The sequence below is a fragment of the Balaenoptera ricei genome, chromosome 6 (genome assembly GCF_028023285.1).
Source record: "Balaenoptera ricei isolate mBalRic1 chromosome 6, mBalRic1.hap2, whole genome shotgun sequence".
NCBI lineage: Eukaryota > Metazoa > Chordata > Mammalia > Artiodactyla > Balaenopteridae > Balaenoptera > Balaenoptera ricei.
Window position 1 is genome coordinate 101976521 of NC_082644.1, and position 17602 is coordinate 101994122.

Here is a 17602-nt window from a genome sequence, read left to right on the forward strand (position 1 = left end):
TGGAACTGCCTAAGAGGCAAGAGACTATTGTTTCGGGGTGCACGAGGAGAGGGGGTTCAGAGCACTGCCTAAACGAGCTCCAGAGACGGGCACGAGCCGCGGCTATCAGCGCGGACCCCAGAGACGGGCATGAGACGCTAAGGCTGCTGCTGCTGCAGCCACCAAGAAGCCTGTGTGCGAGCACAGGTCACTATCCACACCTTCCCTCCCGGGAGCCTGTGCAGCCCACCACTGCCAGGGTCCTGTGATCCAGGGACAACTTCCCCAGGAGAACACACTGCACGCCTCAGGCTGTTGCAACAACGTGCCAGCCTCTGCCGCCACAGGCTCGCCCCGCATTCCGTACCCCTCCCTCCCCCCGGCCTGAGTGAGCCAGAGCCCCCTGATCAGCTGCTCCTTTAAGCCCCTCCTGTCTGAGCGAAGAACAGATGCAAGAGGGTCACCTACATGCCCTCTGTACATGCAGAGGTGGGGCCAAATCCAAAGCTGAACCCCAGGAGCTGTGAGAACACAGAAGAGAAAGGGAAATCTCTCCCAGCAGCCTCAGGAGCAGCGGATTAAATCTCCACAATCAATTTGATGTACCCTGCATCTGTGGAATACCTAAATAGGCAAGGAATCATCCCAAAATTCATGTGGTGGACTTTGGGAGCAACTGTAGACTTGGGGTTTGCTTTCTGCATCTAATTTGTTTCTGGTTTTATGTTTATCTTAGTTTAGTATTTAGAGCTTATTATCATTGGTAGATTTGTTTATTGATTTGGTTGCTCTCTTTTTTTTTCCTTTTTTTTTTTTTTTTTTCTTTTTATATATATATTTTTCCTTTTTCTTTTTGTGAGTGTGTATGTGTATGCTTCTTTGTGTGATTTTGTCTGTATAGGTTTGCTTTTACCATTTGTATTAGGGCTCTCTCTATGCGCTTTTGGTTCTTTTAAGTATAGTTTTTAGCGCTTGTTATCACTGGTGGATTTATTGGTTTGGCTGCTCTCGTTTTGTTTTTTTTTTTAATTTTTTATATTTTAAGAATTATTTTTATTTTTTATTTTAGTAACTTTATTTATTATTATTTTTCTTTCTTTCTTTTTTTTCTCCCTTTTCTTCTGAGCTGTGTGGCTGACAGGGTCTTGTTGCTCTGGCCGGGTGTCAGGCCTGAGCCTCTGAGGTGGGAGAGCAAGTTCAGGACACTGGGCCACCAGAGACCTCCCGGCCGACGTAATATCAATTGGTGAGAGCTCTCCCAGAGATCTCCATCTCAATGCTAAGACCCAGATCCACTCAACAACCAGCAAGCTCTAGTGCTGGACATCCCATGCCAAACAACTAGCAAGACAGGAACACGACCCCACCCATTAGCAGATAGGCTGCCTAAAATCATAATAAGGTCACAGACACCCCAAAATACACCACCGGACGTGGTCCTGCACACCAGAAAGACAAGATCCAGCCTCATCCACCAGAACACAGGCATCAGTCCCCTCCACCAGGAAGCCTACACAACCCACGGAACCAACCTCACCCACTGGGGTCAGACACCAAAAACAATGGGAACTACGAACCTGCATCCTGAGAAAAGGAGACCCCAAACAAAGTAAGTTAAGCAAAATGAGAAGACAGAGAAATACACAGCAGATGAAGGAGCAAGGTAAAAACCCACCAGACCAAAGAAATGAAGAGGAAATAGGCAATCTACCTGAAAAAGAATTCAGAGTATTGATAGTAAAGATGATCCAAAATCTTGGAAATAGAATGGAGAAAATACAAGAAACATTTAACAAAGACCTAGAAGAACTAAAGAGCAAACAAACAATGATGAACAACACAATAAGTGAAATTAAAAATTCTCTACAAGGAATCAATAGCAGAATAACTGAGGCAGAAGAATGGATTAGTGACCTGGAAAATAAAATAGTGGGAAAAAAATGCTGCAGAGCAGAATAAAGAAAAAAGAATGAAAAGAATTGAGGACAGTCTCAGAGACCTCTGGGACAACATTAAATGGACCAACATTCGAATTATAGGGGTCCCAGAAGAAGAAGAGAAAAAGAAAGGGACGGAAAAAATATTGGAAGAGATTATAGTTGAAAACTTCCCTAATATGGGAAAGGAAATAGTCAAGTCCAGGAAGCACAAAGAGTCCCGTACAGGATAAATGGAGAAGCACGCCAAGACACATATTAATCAAACAGTCAAAAATTAAATACAAAGAAAAAATATTAAAAGCAGCAACGGAAAAGCAACAAATAACATACAAGGGAATCCCCATAAGGTTAACAGCTGATCTTTCAGCAGAAAGTCTGCAAGCCAGAAGGGTGTGGCAGGACATATTTAAAGTGATGAAAGGGGAAAACTTACAACCAAGATTACTCTACCGAGCAAGGATCTCATTCAGATTCAACAGAGAAATAAAAACCTTCACAGACAAGCAAAAGCTAAGAGAATTCAACACCACCACACCAGCTTTACAACAAATGCTAAAGGAACTTCTCTAGGCAGGAAACACAAGAGAAGGAAAAGACCTACAATAATAAACCCAAAACAATTAAGAAAATGGTAACAGGTACGTACATATCAATAACTACCTTAAATGTAAATAGATTAAATGCTCCAACCAAAAGACACAGACTGGCTGAATGTATACAAAAACAAGACCCGTATATATGCTGTCTACAAGAGACCCACTTCAGACCTAGGGACACATACTGACTGAAAGTGCGGGGATGGAAAAAGTTATTCCATGCAGATGGAAATCAAAAGAAAGCTGGAGTAGCAATTCTCGTATCAGACAAAATAGACTTTAAAATAAAACTATTACAAGAGACACTGAAGGACGCTACATAACGATCAAGGGATCAATCCAAGAAGAAGATATAACAATTGTAAATATTTATGCACCCAACATAGGAGCACCTCAATGCATAAGGTAAATGCTACTAACAGCCATAAAAGGGGAAATAGACAGTAACACAATCATAGTAGGGGACTTGAACACCCTACTTTCACCAATGGACAGATCATCCAAAATGAAAATAAATAAGGAAACACAAGTTTTAAATGATACATTAAATGAGATGGACTTAATTGATATTTATATTATTTTGGACATTCCATTCCAAAACAACAGAATTCACTTTCTTCTCAAGTGCTCATGGAACATTCTCCAGGATAGATCATATCTTGGGTCACAGATCAAGCCTTGGTAAATTTAAGAAAACTGAAATTGTATCAAGTATCTTTTCTGACCACGACACTATGAGACTAGATGTCAATTACAGGAAAAAAATCTGTAAAAAATACAAACACATGGAGGCTAAACAATACACTACTAAATAGCCAAGATCACTGAAGAAATCAAAGAGGAAATCAAAAAGTACCTAGAAACAAATGACAATGAATACACGATGACCCAAAACCTATGGGATGCAGCAAAAGCAGTTCTAAGAGGGAAGTTTATAGCAATACAATCCTACCTCAAGAAACAAGAAAAATCTCAAATAAACAATCTAACCTTACACCTAAAGCAATTAGAGAAAAAAGAATTTAAAAAAAACCCAAAGTTAGCAGAAGTAAAGAAATCATAAAGACCAGATCAGAAATAAATGAAAAAGAAATGAAGCAAAGATCAATAAAAAAATAGCAAAGATCAATAAATAGCAAAATAGCAAAGATCAATAAAACTAAAAGCTGGTTCTTTGAGAAGATAAACAAAAATAATAAAACATTAGCCAGACTCATCAAGAATAAAAGGGAGGGCTTCCCTGGTGGCGCAGTGGTTGAGAATCTGCCTGCCAATGCAGGAGACACGGGTTCGAGCCCTGGTCTGGGAAGATCCCACATGCCGCGGAGCAACTAGGCCCGTGAGCCACAATTACTGAGCCTGCGTGTCTCGAGCCTGTGCTCCGCAACAAGAGAGTCCGTGATAGTGAGAGGCCCGCGCACCGCGATGAAGAGTGGCCCCGCTTGCCGCAACTGGACAAAGCCCTCACACAGAAACGAAGACCCAACACAGCCATAAATAAATAAATAAATAAATAATTTTTTAAAAAAAAGAATAAAAGGGAGAAGACTCAAATCAGTAGAATTAGAAATGAAAAAGGAGAAGTAACAACTGACACTGCAGAAATACAAAGGATCATGAGAGATTATTACAAGCAACTATATGCCAATAAAATGGACAACCTGGAAGAAATGGACAAATTCTTAGAAAAGCACAACCTCCCAAGACTGGACCAGGAAGAAATAGAAAATATAAACAGAGCAGTCACAAGCACTGAAATTGAAACTGTTATTAAAAATCTTCCAACAGGGACTTCCCTGGTGGCACAGTGATTAAGAATCCGCCTGGCAATGCAGGAGACATGGGTTCGATCCCTGGTCCAGGAAGATCTCACATGCCACGGAGCAACTAAGCCTGTGCACCACAACTACTGAGCCTGTGCTCTAGAGCCCACAAGCCGCAACTACTGAGTCCACACGCCTAGAGCCCTGCTCCGCAACAAGAAAAGCCACCACAATGAGAAGCCCACGCACCGCAATGAACAGTAGCCCCCACTTGCCACAACTAGAGAAAGCCCACACGCCGCAGCGAAGACCCAATGCAGCCAAAAATAATAAATTGAAAGAAAAAAATCTTCCAACAAACAAAAGCTCAGGACTAGAGGGCTTCCCAGGCAAATTCTATCAAACATTTAGGGAAGAGCTAACACCTATCCTTCTCAAACCCTTCCAAAATATAGCAGAGGGAGGAACACTCCCAAACTCATTCTATGAGGCCACCATCACCCTGATACCAAAACCAGCAAAGATGTCACAAAAAAAGACAACTACAGGCCAATATCACGGATAAACATAGATGCAAAAATCCTCAACAAACTACTAGCAAACAGAATCCAACAGCACGTTAAAAGGATTATACACCATGATCAAGTGAGGTTTATCCCAGGAATGCAAGGATTCTTCAATATACGCAAATCAATCATTGTGATAAACCATATTAACAAATTGAAGGATAAAAAACATATGATCGTCTCAATAGATGCAGAAAAAGCTTTCAACAAAATTCAACACCCATTTACGATAAAAACCCTCCAAAACCTCAACATAATAAAGGCCATATATGACAAACCCACAGCCAACATCATTCTCAATGGTGAAAAACTGAAACCATTTCCACTAAGATCAGGAACAAGACAACATTGCCCACTCTCACCACTATTATTCAACATAGTTTTGGAAGTTTTAGCCACAGCAATCAGAGAAGAAAAAGAAATAGAAGGACTCCAAATCAGAAAAGAAGAATAAAACTGTCACTGTTTGCAGACAACATGATACTATACATAGAGAATCCTAAAGATGCTACCAGAAAACTACCAGGACTAATCAATGAATTTAGTAAAGTAGCAGGATACAAAATTAATGCATACAAATCTCTTGCATTCCTATACACTAATGATGAAAAATCTGAAAGAGAAATTAAGGAAACACTCCCATTTACCATTGCAACAAAAAGAATAAAATACCTAGGAATAAACCTACCTAAGGAGTCAAAAGACCTGTATGCAGAAAACTATAAGACACTGATGAAAGAAGTTAAAGATGATACAAACAGATGGAGAGATATACCATGTTCTTGGATTGGAAGAATCAACACTGTGAAAATGACTATACTACCCAAAGCAATCTACAGATTCAGTGCATTCCCTATCAAACAACCAATGGCATTTTTCACAGAACTAGAACAAAAAAAATTCACAATTTGTATGGAAATACAAAAGACCCTGAATAGCCAAAGCAATCTTGAGAAAGAAAAGCAGAGCTGGAGGAATCACGCTCCTGGACTTCAGACCATACTACAAAGCTACAGTAATCAAGACACTATGGTACTGGCACAAAAACAGAAATATAGATCAATGAAACAGGACAGAAAGCCCAGAGATAAACCCACGCACATATGGTCGCCTTATCTTTTTTAAACGAGGCAAGAATATACAATGGAGAAACGACAGCCTCTTCAATAAGTGGTGCTGGGAAAACTGGATAGCTACATGTAAAAGAATGAAATTAGAACACTCCCTAACACCATACACAAAAATAAACTCAGAATGGATTAAAGACCTAAATGTAAGGCCAGACATTATCAAACTCTTAGAGGAAAACAGGCAGAACACTCTATGACATAAATCACAGCAAGATCCTATTTGACCCATCTCCTAGAGAAATGCAAATAAAAAGAAAAATAAACAAATGGGACCTAATGAAACTTAAAAGCTTTTGCACAGCAAAGGAAAACATAAACAAGACAAAAAACCCTCAGAATGGGAGAAAATATTTGCAAATGAAGCAACTGACAAAGGATTAATCTCCAAAATATACAAGCAGCTCATGCAGCTCAATATCAAAAAAACAAACAACCCAATCCAAAAATGGGCAGAAAACCTAAATAGACATTTCTCCAAAGCAGATATACAGATTGCCAACAAACACATGAAAGGATGCTCAACATCACTGATCATTAGAGAAATGCAAATCAAAACTACAATGAGGTATCACCTCACACCAGTCAGAATGGCCATCATCAAAAAATCTACAAACAATAAATGCTGGAGAGGGTGTGGAGAAAAGGGAACCCTCTTGCACTGTTGGTGGGAATGTAAACTGATACAGCCACTATGGAGAACAGTATGGAGGTTCCTTAAAAAACTAAAAATAGAACTACCATACAACCCAGCAATCCCATTACTGGGCATATACCCTGAGAAAACCATAATTCTAAAAGAGTCATGTACCACAACGTTCACTGCAGCTCTATTTACAATAGGTAGGACACGAAAGCAACCTAAGTGTCCATGGCCAGAGGAATGGATAAAGATGATGTGGCACATACACACAATGGAATATTACTCGGCCATAAAAAGAAACGAAATTGAGTCATCTGTAGTGAGGTGGACGGACCTAGAGTCTGTCATACAGAGTGAAGTTAAGTCAGAAAGAAAAAAATACTGCATGCTAACACATATATATGGAATCTAAAGAAAGAAAAAAGGTTCTGAAGAACCTAGGGGCAGGATTGGGATAAAGACAAAGACTTAGAGAATTGACTTGAGGACATGGGGAGGGGGAAGGGTAAGCTGGGATGAAGTGAGCGAGTGGTACGAACGTACATACACTACCAAATGTAAAACAGATAGCTAGTGGGAAGCAGCTGCATAGCACAGGGAGATCAGCTTGGTACTCTGTGTCCACCTAGAGGGGTAGGATAGGGAGGGTGGGAGGGTGGGAGATGCAAGAGGGAGAGGATATGGGGATACATGTATACGTATAGCTGATTCACTTTGTTATACAACAGAAACTAACACACCATTGTAAAGCAATTATACTCCAATAAAGATGTCAAAAAATAAAAAAATAAATACTACATGTTCACAAAAAAAAAAAAAGAAAAGCCTAGATTGTCTGGAAGAGACTAAATACAGTCATTCAAGGTGATTTTTCTGAGAGCTCAGAAAGAGAGAACTGTACAGAAAGCTTCTATCACTATATCTGCATATATATATATATATATATATATATATATATATATATATATATATCTGTTTATATATATTTCATCATGAACAGAATGTTGACACAAATATGAATGTTAAAGGTGCTTCTGGGGAAGTCTCAGATAGATATGAGGAATATGTTACTGGAAACTGGAGGAAAAGCAGTCCTTGTTACAAAGTGGCAGGGAACTTGACCAAATTGTGTTCTAGTGTTTTGTGGAAAGTAAAAGCTGTCAGTAATGAACTTGGATATTTAACTGAGGATATTTCTAAGCAAAATGTTGAAGGTGTGACGTGGTTTCTCCTTGCTGCTTATAGTAAAGTGTGAGAGGGAGACAACTGAAAAAGAAATTATTATGCAAAAAGGAACCAGAACTTGAAGACCGAAAATTCTCAGCTTATTCATATTGCAAAAAATGAGAAAGTGTGTTCAGGAGAGAACACCAAAGACGTGGCTGGACAGTCTTTACTAAAGAGATTATGGGTGTGTCACATGGATCCAATCAACCATCTCAGCAGAAGCACTGCCAGCTTGGACTGAAGAGAACAGAGGTGGGATGAAATGAAGGAAGGCTGTCGGACTTCTGGGGTTCTACAAGCAGGAAGTTAGATGTTAGAGATGTCTGGATGCAAACATGTGTCATCCTTCGAGTACAGGGAGGAATGACTCTGAAGGTGGGTCAGGGGTCAGCAGGGCTGCTACTGCCACCATGGGTCCAGAGAGAGCACAGGCCCAGGCAGCAGGACTGTTTCCTCATTGGTTCCAGAGGGTTTGGGGACAAAATTCAGGAAGGAGAAGGCAGAGCCACCACCCTTGTTAGACAGAAAATTGAGCCAAAGAGGATTTCACTCTCGAGCCTTAAAATCTAATGGAATTTTCCACAGTAGTTTCTTAAAATTAGCCACATAGGGGCTTCCCTGGTGGCGCAGTGGTTAAGAGTCCGCCTGCCAGTGCAGGGGACATGGGTTCGGGCCCTGGTCCCGGAAGATCCCACATGCCACGGAGCAGCTGGGCCCGTGGGCCACAATTGCTGAGCCTGCGCGTCTGGAGCATGTGCTCCGCAGCGGGAGAGGCCGCGATAGTGAGAGGCCTGCGCACTGCGATGAAGAGTGGCCCCCACTTGCCACAACTGGGGAAGGCCCTCGCACAGAAACGAGGACCGAACACAGCCATAAATAAATATAAATAAATAAATAAAAATTAAAAAAAAAAAAAAGAGAGGAAGGATGAAAGGGATAAAGAGGTCTGCAAGTTGATGAGAGTCTAGGGAGCTTTAAAAAAATAATAAAAATAAAAAAAAATTAGCCACATATATATATATATATATATATTTTTAAACATTTCTTGCTTCTCAGCTCTCTTTTTTAAATTCATTTATTTTTATTTATTTATGGCTGTGTTGGGTCTTCATTTCTGTGCGAGGGCTTTCTCTAGTTGTGGCAAGCGGGGGCCACTCTTCATCGCGGTGCGCGGGCCTCTCACTATCGCGGCTTCTTTTGTTGCAGAGCACAGGCTCCAGACGCGCAGGCTCAGTAATTGTGGCTCACGGGCCCAGTTGCTCCGCGGCATGTGGGATCTTCCCAGACCAGGGGTCGAACCCGTGTCCCCTGCACTGGCAGGCAGATTCTCAACCACTGCGCCACCAGGGAAGCCCAGCCACATATATTGTCATACAAATAATGTCAGCACACAAATGTGTGCTGTAGAAATGTTGCAGACTGGAGAGTAAAAGATGTGAGTTCTAGTACTGATGTTGATATAATAAACTAAAACTTTGAATAAATTAAAAATCTAATGGAATTTGCCCTGCTAGGTTTTGGACTTGCTTAGGACCTGTCAAGGCTTCTTCTTTCCAATTTCTTCCTTTTGGAAGGGGAATGTCTATCCTATACCTGTCCCACTATTGTGTTTTGGAAGCAGATAACTTGTTTGGTTTCATAGGTTCACTATTGGAGAGGAATTTTGCCTCAGGATGAATCATACCTCTAGTCTCACTCATATCTGATTTAGATGCTATTTAGATGAAATTTTAGACTTAGAGTTGATGCTGGAATGGGTTAAGACTTTTGTGGCTGTTGGAATGGGGCAAATATATTTCACATGTGAGGACTTGAATTTTGGAGGCTGAGAGGGTGGAGTGTTATAGGTTAAATTGTATCCTTGCAAAACACATAGATTGAAGTCCTAAGCCCTAGTACCTCAGAATGTGACTGTATTTGGATACAGAGTTTTTAAAGAGGCAATTAAGGTTGAATGAGGTTATTGGGAGTGGGCCCTAAGCCAATATGACTCGTGTCCTTATAAGAAGAGGAGATCAGGACATGCACACACAGAGAAAAGAAAGACCATGTGAAGACACAGGGAGAAAAGACACAGGCCATCTACAAGCCAAGGAGAGAGGCTTCAGGAGAAATCAACTCTGCTGACAACTTGATCTCAGAATTGTGAGAAAATAAATTTCTGTTGTTTAACAACAACAACAAAAAAGAATTACTAATACATGCTACTACACAGATGAACCTCAAAAACATGCTAAGTGAAACCAGACACAAGAGACCATATACTGTAAGAGTCCATTTATATGAAAGGTGTCCAAAAGAGGCAAATTTATAGAGACAAAAAGTACATTAGCGGTTGCCCAGGCCTGTAAGAATGGGAAGTGACTGCAAACAGGCATGAGTTTTCTTTCTGGGTTAATGGAAATGTTATAAAATTAGATATTGGTGAAAGTTACATGCTTTACAAAGGTACTAAAGATTCCTGAAGTGTAATCTTAATACAGGTGAATCTTATAGCATGTAAATTATATCTCAATAAAGTTGTTTAAAAAATTTTTTTAAATAAAAAATAAAGACTCATGTGATTAAAATGGGCCCACCTGGATAATCCAGGATAATCTTCCCATCTCAAGGTCCTTAACCTCAATCACGTGAGGATAATCTTCCCATCTCAAGGTCCTTAACCTTAATCACGTGAGCAAAAAAAAACTCCTTTTGCTATGTAAGGTAACAAAGTCACAGATTCTGGGGATTATGACGTCAGCATTTTTTGGAGGGATGTGGGGAGAATACTATTCTGCCTACCAAACTCCTTAATGATATATAAAATGTATTCAGTGGTTAAAACTCAAACTTATTCAGGGGAGACTGCCTGATGTCTAAGTCTTAGCAGAATAAAAAATACAACAACATTATTAACATGAAGTAATTAGTATCAGTAACTAGTCTTCTAGCTATCTAGTTAATGGCAAACACTTCCTGTAACTTGCAGGATTAAAAAATTATTCAACTCTTAGCCACCTTTGGAATTTACTGAAAATACAGATCAAGGAAAGGAATAAGCCCTAATGCCTGCTCAGGTGATCTCCCTGTGTTCAAGTTCTCTCTCACTCAGACCCCAAGGACTTACCCCTTTTAAGCTACCGCCACTTTTTCTATCCACTGAGGTTTCTTGTCTTCAGCACTAGCTAAATAAGATGATGAAATCTCTTCTGCTTGAATCACCCTTTCCTCCTCACTCATTTTTCTTTTCCTCTTACAGATAAACTCACAGGCCCATTTCCCTGTAAGGATTTTCTGCTCAATAACAGATGGAGAAGAGATACAAAAATTAAGATGAGGTCTTTTGCCCCTAGTCTAGAGCTCCCAATTTTTTTTTAGATACTATAATTAGAATGTTCAAACCCTCCAGCTAAAGTGCAGTATGGGAAAACAATGAACAGGGGACTTGGACACAGATTCAATTTGGGTTCTCATCTCAGTATTACCAGTTACTATTTAATACTGCGAAAATTACCTCACTATGCAGGACTGATGGACATAACAGTGACAACTTTGAAGGGTGGTTATATGAAATATAGAAAATAAAAATAAAATACCTAGCACACTGCCTGCCACGTGGTAGTTGCTTAATAAATACTAGCTATTATTACCTAGTATTCTCTATCATTTAGATTGTCAACCTCACTAGATTCTTGTCAGCCCCATTCTGACAATTCTCTGTCAGTAAACTGTTTTTCATTACACAGGGTACAATTGATTAGCACAGCTTTCTAGGTTACACTCACATGACAGGCCTCCCAGGCCAGTCTGAATGGACCTGGGGATCACAAGCTCTCTTCTACTATACAAACAATCTCATGCTAGTTTATGTCATATTCTGCCTCAACTCAGTTTCATTCCTATTTGAACCTGGGCCTACAGATCAATCCTAGCATCAGAAAATTACGGTACACTCTTCGCCTTGGCAGTGAAAAATGAGACAAAAAGAAATCTAGCTTTAAAAAACGAACTCCAAATTGTGTCTTTGTGTCCACTTTCATCTTTAAAAATGTACAGATGCAAGAATTTTGAGATGATTTTTATGCATCACTAGGGTAAATTCTTAATTGAGAGGTAGCATACCTTAGTACAAGCCTGAAGGGTAAATCTGCTTTCCTTCTGGACCATAGGTGGTTTAGGTGAAACTTGTACTTGGGTCTGAGGTCAAGCAAGACACCTCCCAGGAGCTATGTTCCATTCTTACACAGAGCCCTAAAATCACAGCTAAGAGCATCCAAACTGGCCCCAAATCAATAGTTCCCACCACTTGATCTGCAGGGCTTATAGTTATTACTCTAAGCATTTTGAGATAACTATAACAGAATCAAAAGAATTCACATTCTTTTTTTTTTTTGAGGGCAATCGCTATTTTTTTTTAATTATTTATTTATTTATGGCTGCATTTGGTCTTCGTTGCTGCGCGCAGGCTTTCTCTAGTTGCATCGAGCAGGGGGTTCTCTTGTTGCGAAGCACAGGCTCTAGGTGCGCAGGCTTCAGTAGTTGTGGCACATGGGCTCAGTAGTTGTGGCACACGGGCTCAGCAGTTGTGGCTCGCAGGCTCTACAGCTCAGGCTTAGTAGTTGTGGTGCACGAGCTTAGTTGCTCTGCAGCATGTGGGATCTTCCCCGACCAGGGTCAAACCCATGTCCCCTGCACTGGCAGGCGGATTCTTAACCATTGCGCCACCAGGGAAGTCCCAAGAATTCACATTCTTTACTCAGTTTTTCACCAGGTTTCTCTGTGCATCTGAAATCAGGTTAGACCAATCTCCCAACTGCCAGCACATAATCACAGGATCTTGATATTTACCAATGATGAGAGCCTCTTTACATAGGAATGGTACCTTGGCCAAATTCCAGTTTAACAATCTGCCTCTACATATTAAATTCTCAAAATGTTACTTCTTATCAATCAAATAATTATTATGAACCTACTGAATGTTCCACACTGTGATGGATGCTAAGAGTATGAGACTTCAGTAACTGTCTGCCAAGAGCTTGTGAAATTTAGCAGTTCAGATTACTATTACAGTATGATAGGCTGCTAGATCTGAAAGAGGGCCTGTCCCCTACGCCAGAGACATTAATAAATTACAACACACAGATGAAGATTTCTTAAAAGTCATTGTTCTTTCAGTTATAAGATAATTATGGAACTTGGTATTCAATCTCCACAATAAGTAGTTCCAATACACATAAACAGTACAGAAATAATATAGAGAGTAAAATGCAATAGATCCAAATAAATAAGAATTTTAAATTTTCACTGAGAGTCTAGGAGTCTACAGAATATGATATGGACTCCCTCTGCTGGTGCCTAATAGCAGCAGCTCCATGACACCAACAATATCACTGACAAAAGAGCAACAAAAGCCAAAGGACTAATCTAAACTCGCTTCTATGTTTTTTTGTTTGTTTGTTTTATAAATTTATTTATTTATTTTTGGCTGCGTTGGGTCTTCCTTGCTGTGCGTGGGCTTTCTTTTTAGTTGCAGCGAGCGGGGGATACTCTTCGTTGCAGTGCGCAGCCTCTCATTAAGGTGGCTTCTCTTGTTATGGAGCAGGGGCTCTAGGTGCGCGGGCTTCAGTAGTTGTGGCACATGGGCTCAGTAGTTGTGGCACAGGGGCTTAGTTGCTACGCAGCATGTGGGATCTTCCCAGACCAGGGCTTGAACCCATATCCCCTGCACTGGCAGGCAGATTCTTAACCACTGCGCCACCAGGAAAGCCCTCGCTTCTATTTAGATTAAGGGATGTTTCGTAGTGGATTTGACTATGGATCAATCAAAGGCGACAGTAAAAATGATTGTGCTTTATTGCAACTGCTTAAAAAAAAAAAAAAAGAGTAACTAGCAAATTGTAAATCTTGCATATTTGTGCTATTAAAACAGACGGATAAAAATATTTAATTTGTTTTCATTTGGACTGCATTGTGTGATTTTTAGCAGCATATTTTCTCTCCAAAATAGATTTCTCTTAGTTTCATTTCGGTTCAAATTAAATTATTTTTAATCTGAATCCTTATAACTTGGTGAAAAGAGGAGGTCAAAGACCATAGGGGAATACTGACCTGTGATTAGTCCATAGAGCACACAAATCACACTTGGTTATTTGAGAGAACAGAATTGTATTAGCTGGTTACAGCCAGTAAAGCTATCACCAGAGCTAGCTTTTCACAATACCACACTTCTATAAAACTCATGTAATCTTTAGTCTGTCCTAAATGCAACTAATATACTAAAACAGATTCAGTGGGCTTCCAACTTCCAATGCTAGCAGAATAGTTTGGTTAGAGTAATCCTGCCACAAATATAATAATAAATTCTGGAAAAAATACTAAATATTCATTATTTGAAGGCACTAGAGACTGACCAAAATCAGGCAGAAACTGCAACTGGTGAGATTTGGGAGTTGGTGGCCTTTTGCACTCCTCAATCCACGAACAGCTTGCACAGCCTCACCTTACTGGCTTGAGGTATCAGAGGACAGAGTTCAGGACTGGCAGAGTAACCAGAAAATTAGGGGAGAGACTTGAGAGGGAAAGGCAGAAGGAGTAAAGCCTAAAACATGCCTATAAAATCCACCCAAAGTTTTCGCTTTCTGCTAAACTACACATACATGGGAGAGACAAATAAAGCACTAAAGCAGCAACTGGAAGCTGAAAAGAATGAGCAGAGATTTCAGCTGCTGCCCAGCATAAGGGAGACAAGAGTTTGGAGTATGAGTTGAGCCAAGCCATCTGCTAGAATAAAAATCACATTTCAGAGGAATATAACAGAATTCAGAGTCTCTACAATGTATTAGTCATAATATCCAGTATTCAATAACAAATCACTAAGTATAGTAAGAAAAAGGAAAATGTGACCCATTCTCAAAAAAAATGCAGGCAACAGAAACCAACTCAAAAGATGATCTGGATGATGCAATTAGCAGTGACATAGGACCGGTATCTAGACTCTTAAAAAAAAATTGATAATAAAAATAACCCAAATTTTAAAAAAATGAGCAAAAGCCTTGAACAAACACTTCACAAAGGAAGTGAAAACAAACACTTCACAAAGGAAGATTTGCAATGGCCAATAAGCACATAAAAAAGTGCTTTTGCCAACATTTGTCATCAGGGAAATCCAAGTTAATACTACAATGAGATGTCACTTCACACCCTCTAAAATGGCTAAAATTGAAAAGACCAACAATGCTATATATGGAGCAACCAGAATTCTCACACTTTACTAGAGGGAATGTAAAGTACATCCACTTTGGGAAAAGGTTTGGCAGTTTTCCATAAAGTAAACTATACACTCAGCGGCTCCATTGCTAGATATTCATCCAAATATCTGCAAAAAGACTTACAAACGAATATTCAAAGCAGCTTTATTCACAATGGCCAAAACTGATACAACCCCAAAGTCTCCAAAAAGGAATGAATAAATAAATTATGGTAAATTCATACAGTGGAATACTAGTCTGCAATAAAAAAGAATGAACTATTGATACATGGCATAACATGGATGACTCTCACAGACAGTACAGTGAGTGTAAGCAACTGGACACAAACACGTTTATATGACGTTTAAAATAAAACAAGACTAAGATTAATCAAAAAATATGATGCGTCAAATAAGGAGTTTAGACTTGATATGGAGAGGAAACAGAAGCTTGCTCCAAGTTCTTAAGCAGGAGACAACTTACAAAGTGGAATTTAATGCTTTCTAGAGATTAAATTTTACTTTTGAAAACTTATTTTTAAATAAAAACTCCTTATTTGGGATGTATCTAACTTGAGTTGCTTTAGAGAGCTCTTAACACAAGTGAAACGTGTATGAAAAGTTTTTTGAGCAAACGAAAATAAAGGAGTGGATATTGCCTAGTGACAATATAACTTCTTTAAAAGTGGTTCTAATCTCAAGTAAAAGAGCATGAGAACACAAATGTCTGAGGAGGACTTAAGGTTTACAATGTGAATAATATTAACATATAGGATTAACAGCTATTAAGGATGTTACATATCTGATGAAACGTTGGACTTGCTTCAAATATGGGGTTTTACTTGGCTATTCATTTTTAATTCTGGCTCTAGTAACGGCCCTATGCTAGATTTTCTATCAAAATACTTTACTATATGAGGAAAAAGTTCCTAGCATTTACCTTGTCCTGAAGGGTTTGCTGCCATCTTCCTATTTTCTGTTTCAACTATGTTCCGTGGCAAGTGGTCCAATCACCTGTAAAAAATAATGTGCAGACACATATCTTCATCTCTTCAGAAACATGTCTGAAGGGCACACAGACTTAAATCAAACGCCTCAAGTTATTTAATTAGAGCGTGAAGGTTAAATGTTTATTCTTGCAGATGTTGATACCAACATTCACCATTACTGTCTTTAATTACTTCATTAGGTTGTTTACCAAATACTACCAAATGTATCAACTAACTGATAGCATCAATACAATCACAGGGCTAGGAAGAAAAATCACTCATCTGTAGTGCCTCTCGATTCATTTAAAAAACGTACCCAGCAACTACTGTGTATACTGAAAGCTAGAAAGGAAAGAGAGCCGAATATTTATCGCGTACATACTCTGCACCATACAAGATTTGTAAGATGATTGAAATTATTTTATTTATCACCACTTCATAGATAGGGAGATCGTGTCCAAGGTCACAAAGCCAGTGCGAAAACTTTGGACTGTTAGCTTCCAAACTTCGTGCTTTTGTACTAGGCCCTGGGGAGATCCCAAATGAGCAAGACCCTACTCCCGCCCTCAAGAAACATATAATCCGGTGGAAAAAGAGAGTCTCATTCAAGCAACCGTACTAAAAAAGTTTAACAAACGCGCTCTTTACAAGGCGTAAACAGTGCTCCGGAAGCAGAGATGAACTGATTCTACCGGCGAGACGAGGGATGCCTTCTGGGGTAAGCGGGAAAGTACAAGAGCTAGCAAACAGATGTCGGTTTGGAACGAAATAATGTTAGGTGTCTCCTGCAGCTGAAGCACAGAGCGAGCGAAGCCGGCTTAGGACGGGAGGGACAAGAGGGCCATCTTGTGACGGAGAACGTAAATCAGGGATGTGACAGGGCTGGATCTGCGTCTCAGAAAGGTCCCGCGGGGGGTGGGGGGGCGGTGCGTGGAGGGCAGGAAGGGGTGGGGGCTGCGGCTGATACCAAGGAGAGGAGGGGGAGTGAGAAATGCTGGGAGGCAAGGATGACGGGGAAGCCACTGCCCTGTAGCAAGGGACGGCGGCAGCAGGTCAGCGCCGGGGCCACACACCTTCATCCCCGGCGCCGCCAGGCGGTCCTACTTACCGCGAGGCTAGGAAGCCCGGGACCGCCTCGCCTTCTGGTCGCGTTCTCCAAGGGGGCGCGACCACTTAAAGACCTGCAAACCGAGTTCAAGGCGGTGTCCTACCACCTTCCCACCCCCGCTGCGCTTCCGCCTCCTGGTGACTTACACCCGAGGGACAGGAAGTCCCGCCTCCTAACTGCTGCTCCTCACGGCGATTCGTACTTTAACTGCTACCTCATGCATACGCCACTTCCCTTCCAAAGAGTGGCAGCCAGAGAGGCTCCTGGAACCCGCAGGCCGCACCATCGGGGGCGGAGCCCGAACGGGGCGGGGCAGAGACCGGCTGGGTCCCTAGCACCGCAATTGGCTCTTTCGTCCAGGCCGCTGCGTGGTGACGTATCCTGCCGGCTCGGCTAGGTAGAGGGGGGATGGAGACCGGCTGTGTCCCTAGCGCTT

At 40.7% G+C, this 17602-nt stretch overlaps 1 protein-coding gene across 2 annotated transcripts in view; it reads right to left on the reverse strand.

Annotated features, from left to right (window-relative positions):
• The window catches only part of INIP (INTS3 and NABP interacting protein), a 32689-nt gene extending 15370 nt beyond the window's left edge, over window positions 1–17319 (reverse strand). Inside the window, exons 1-2 of one of the 2 annotated variants that reach the window (XM_059925329.1) lie at window positions 17167–17319; window positions 16010–16083 (exon numbers count right to left, since the gene is read on the reverse strand). In XM_059925329.1, coding sequence (XP_059781312.1) covers window positions 16010–16034 — 25 coding nt within the window. In that variant the 5' untranslated portion in view covers window positions 16035–16083; window positions 17167–17319. The remainder of the gene's footprint in view (window positions 1–16009; window positions 16084–17166) is intronic. The other variant, XM_059925330.1, reaches the window with a different exon arrangement.
• Window positions 17320–17602: the final 283 nt, after the last annotated feature.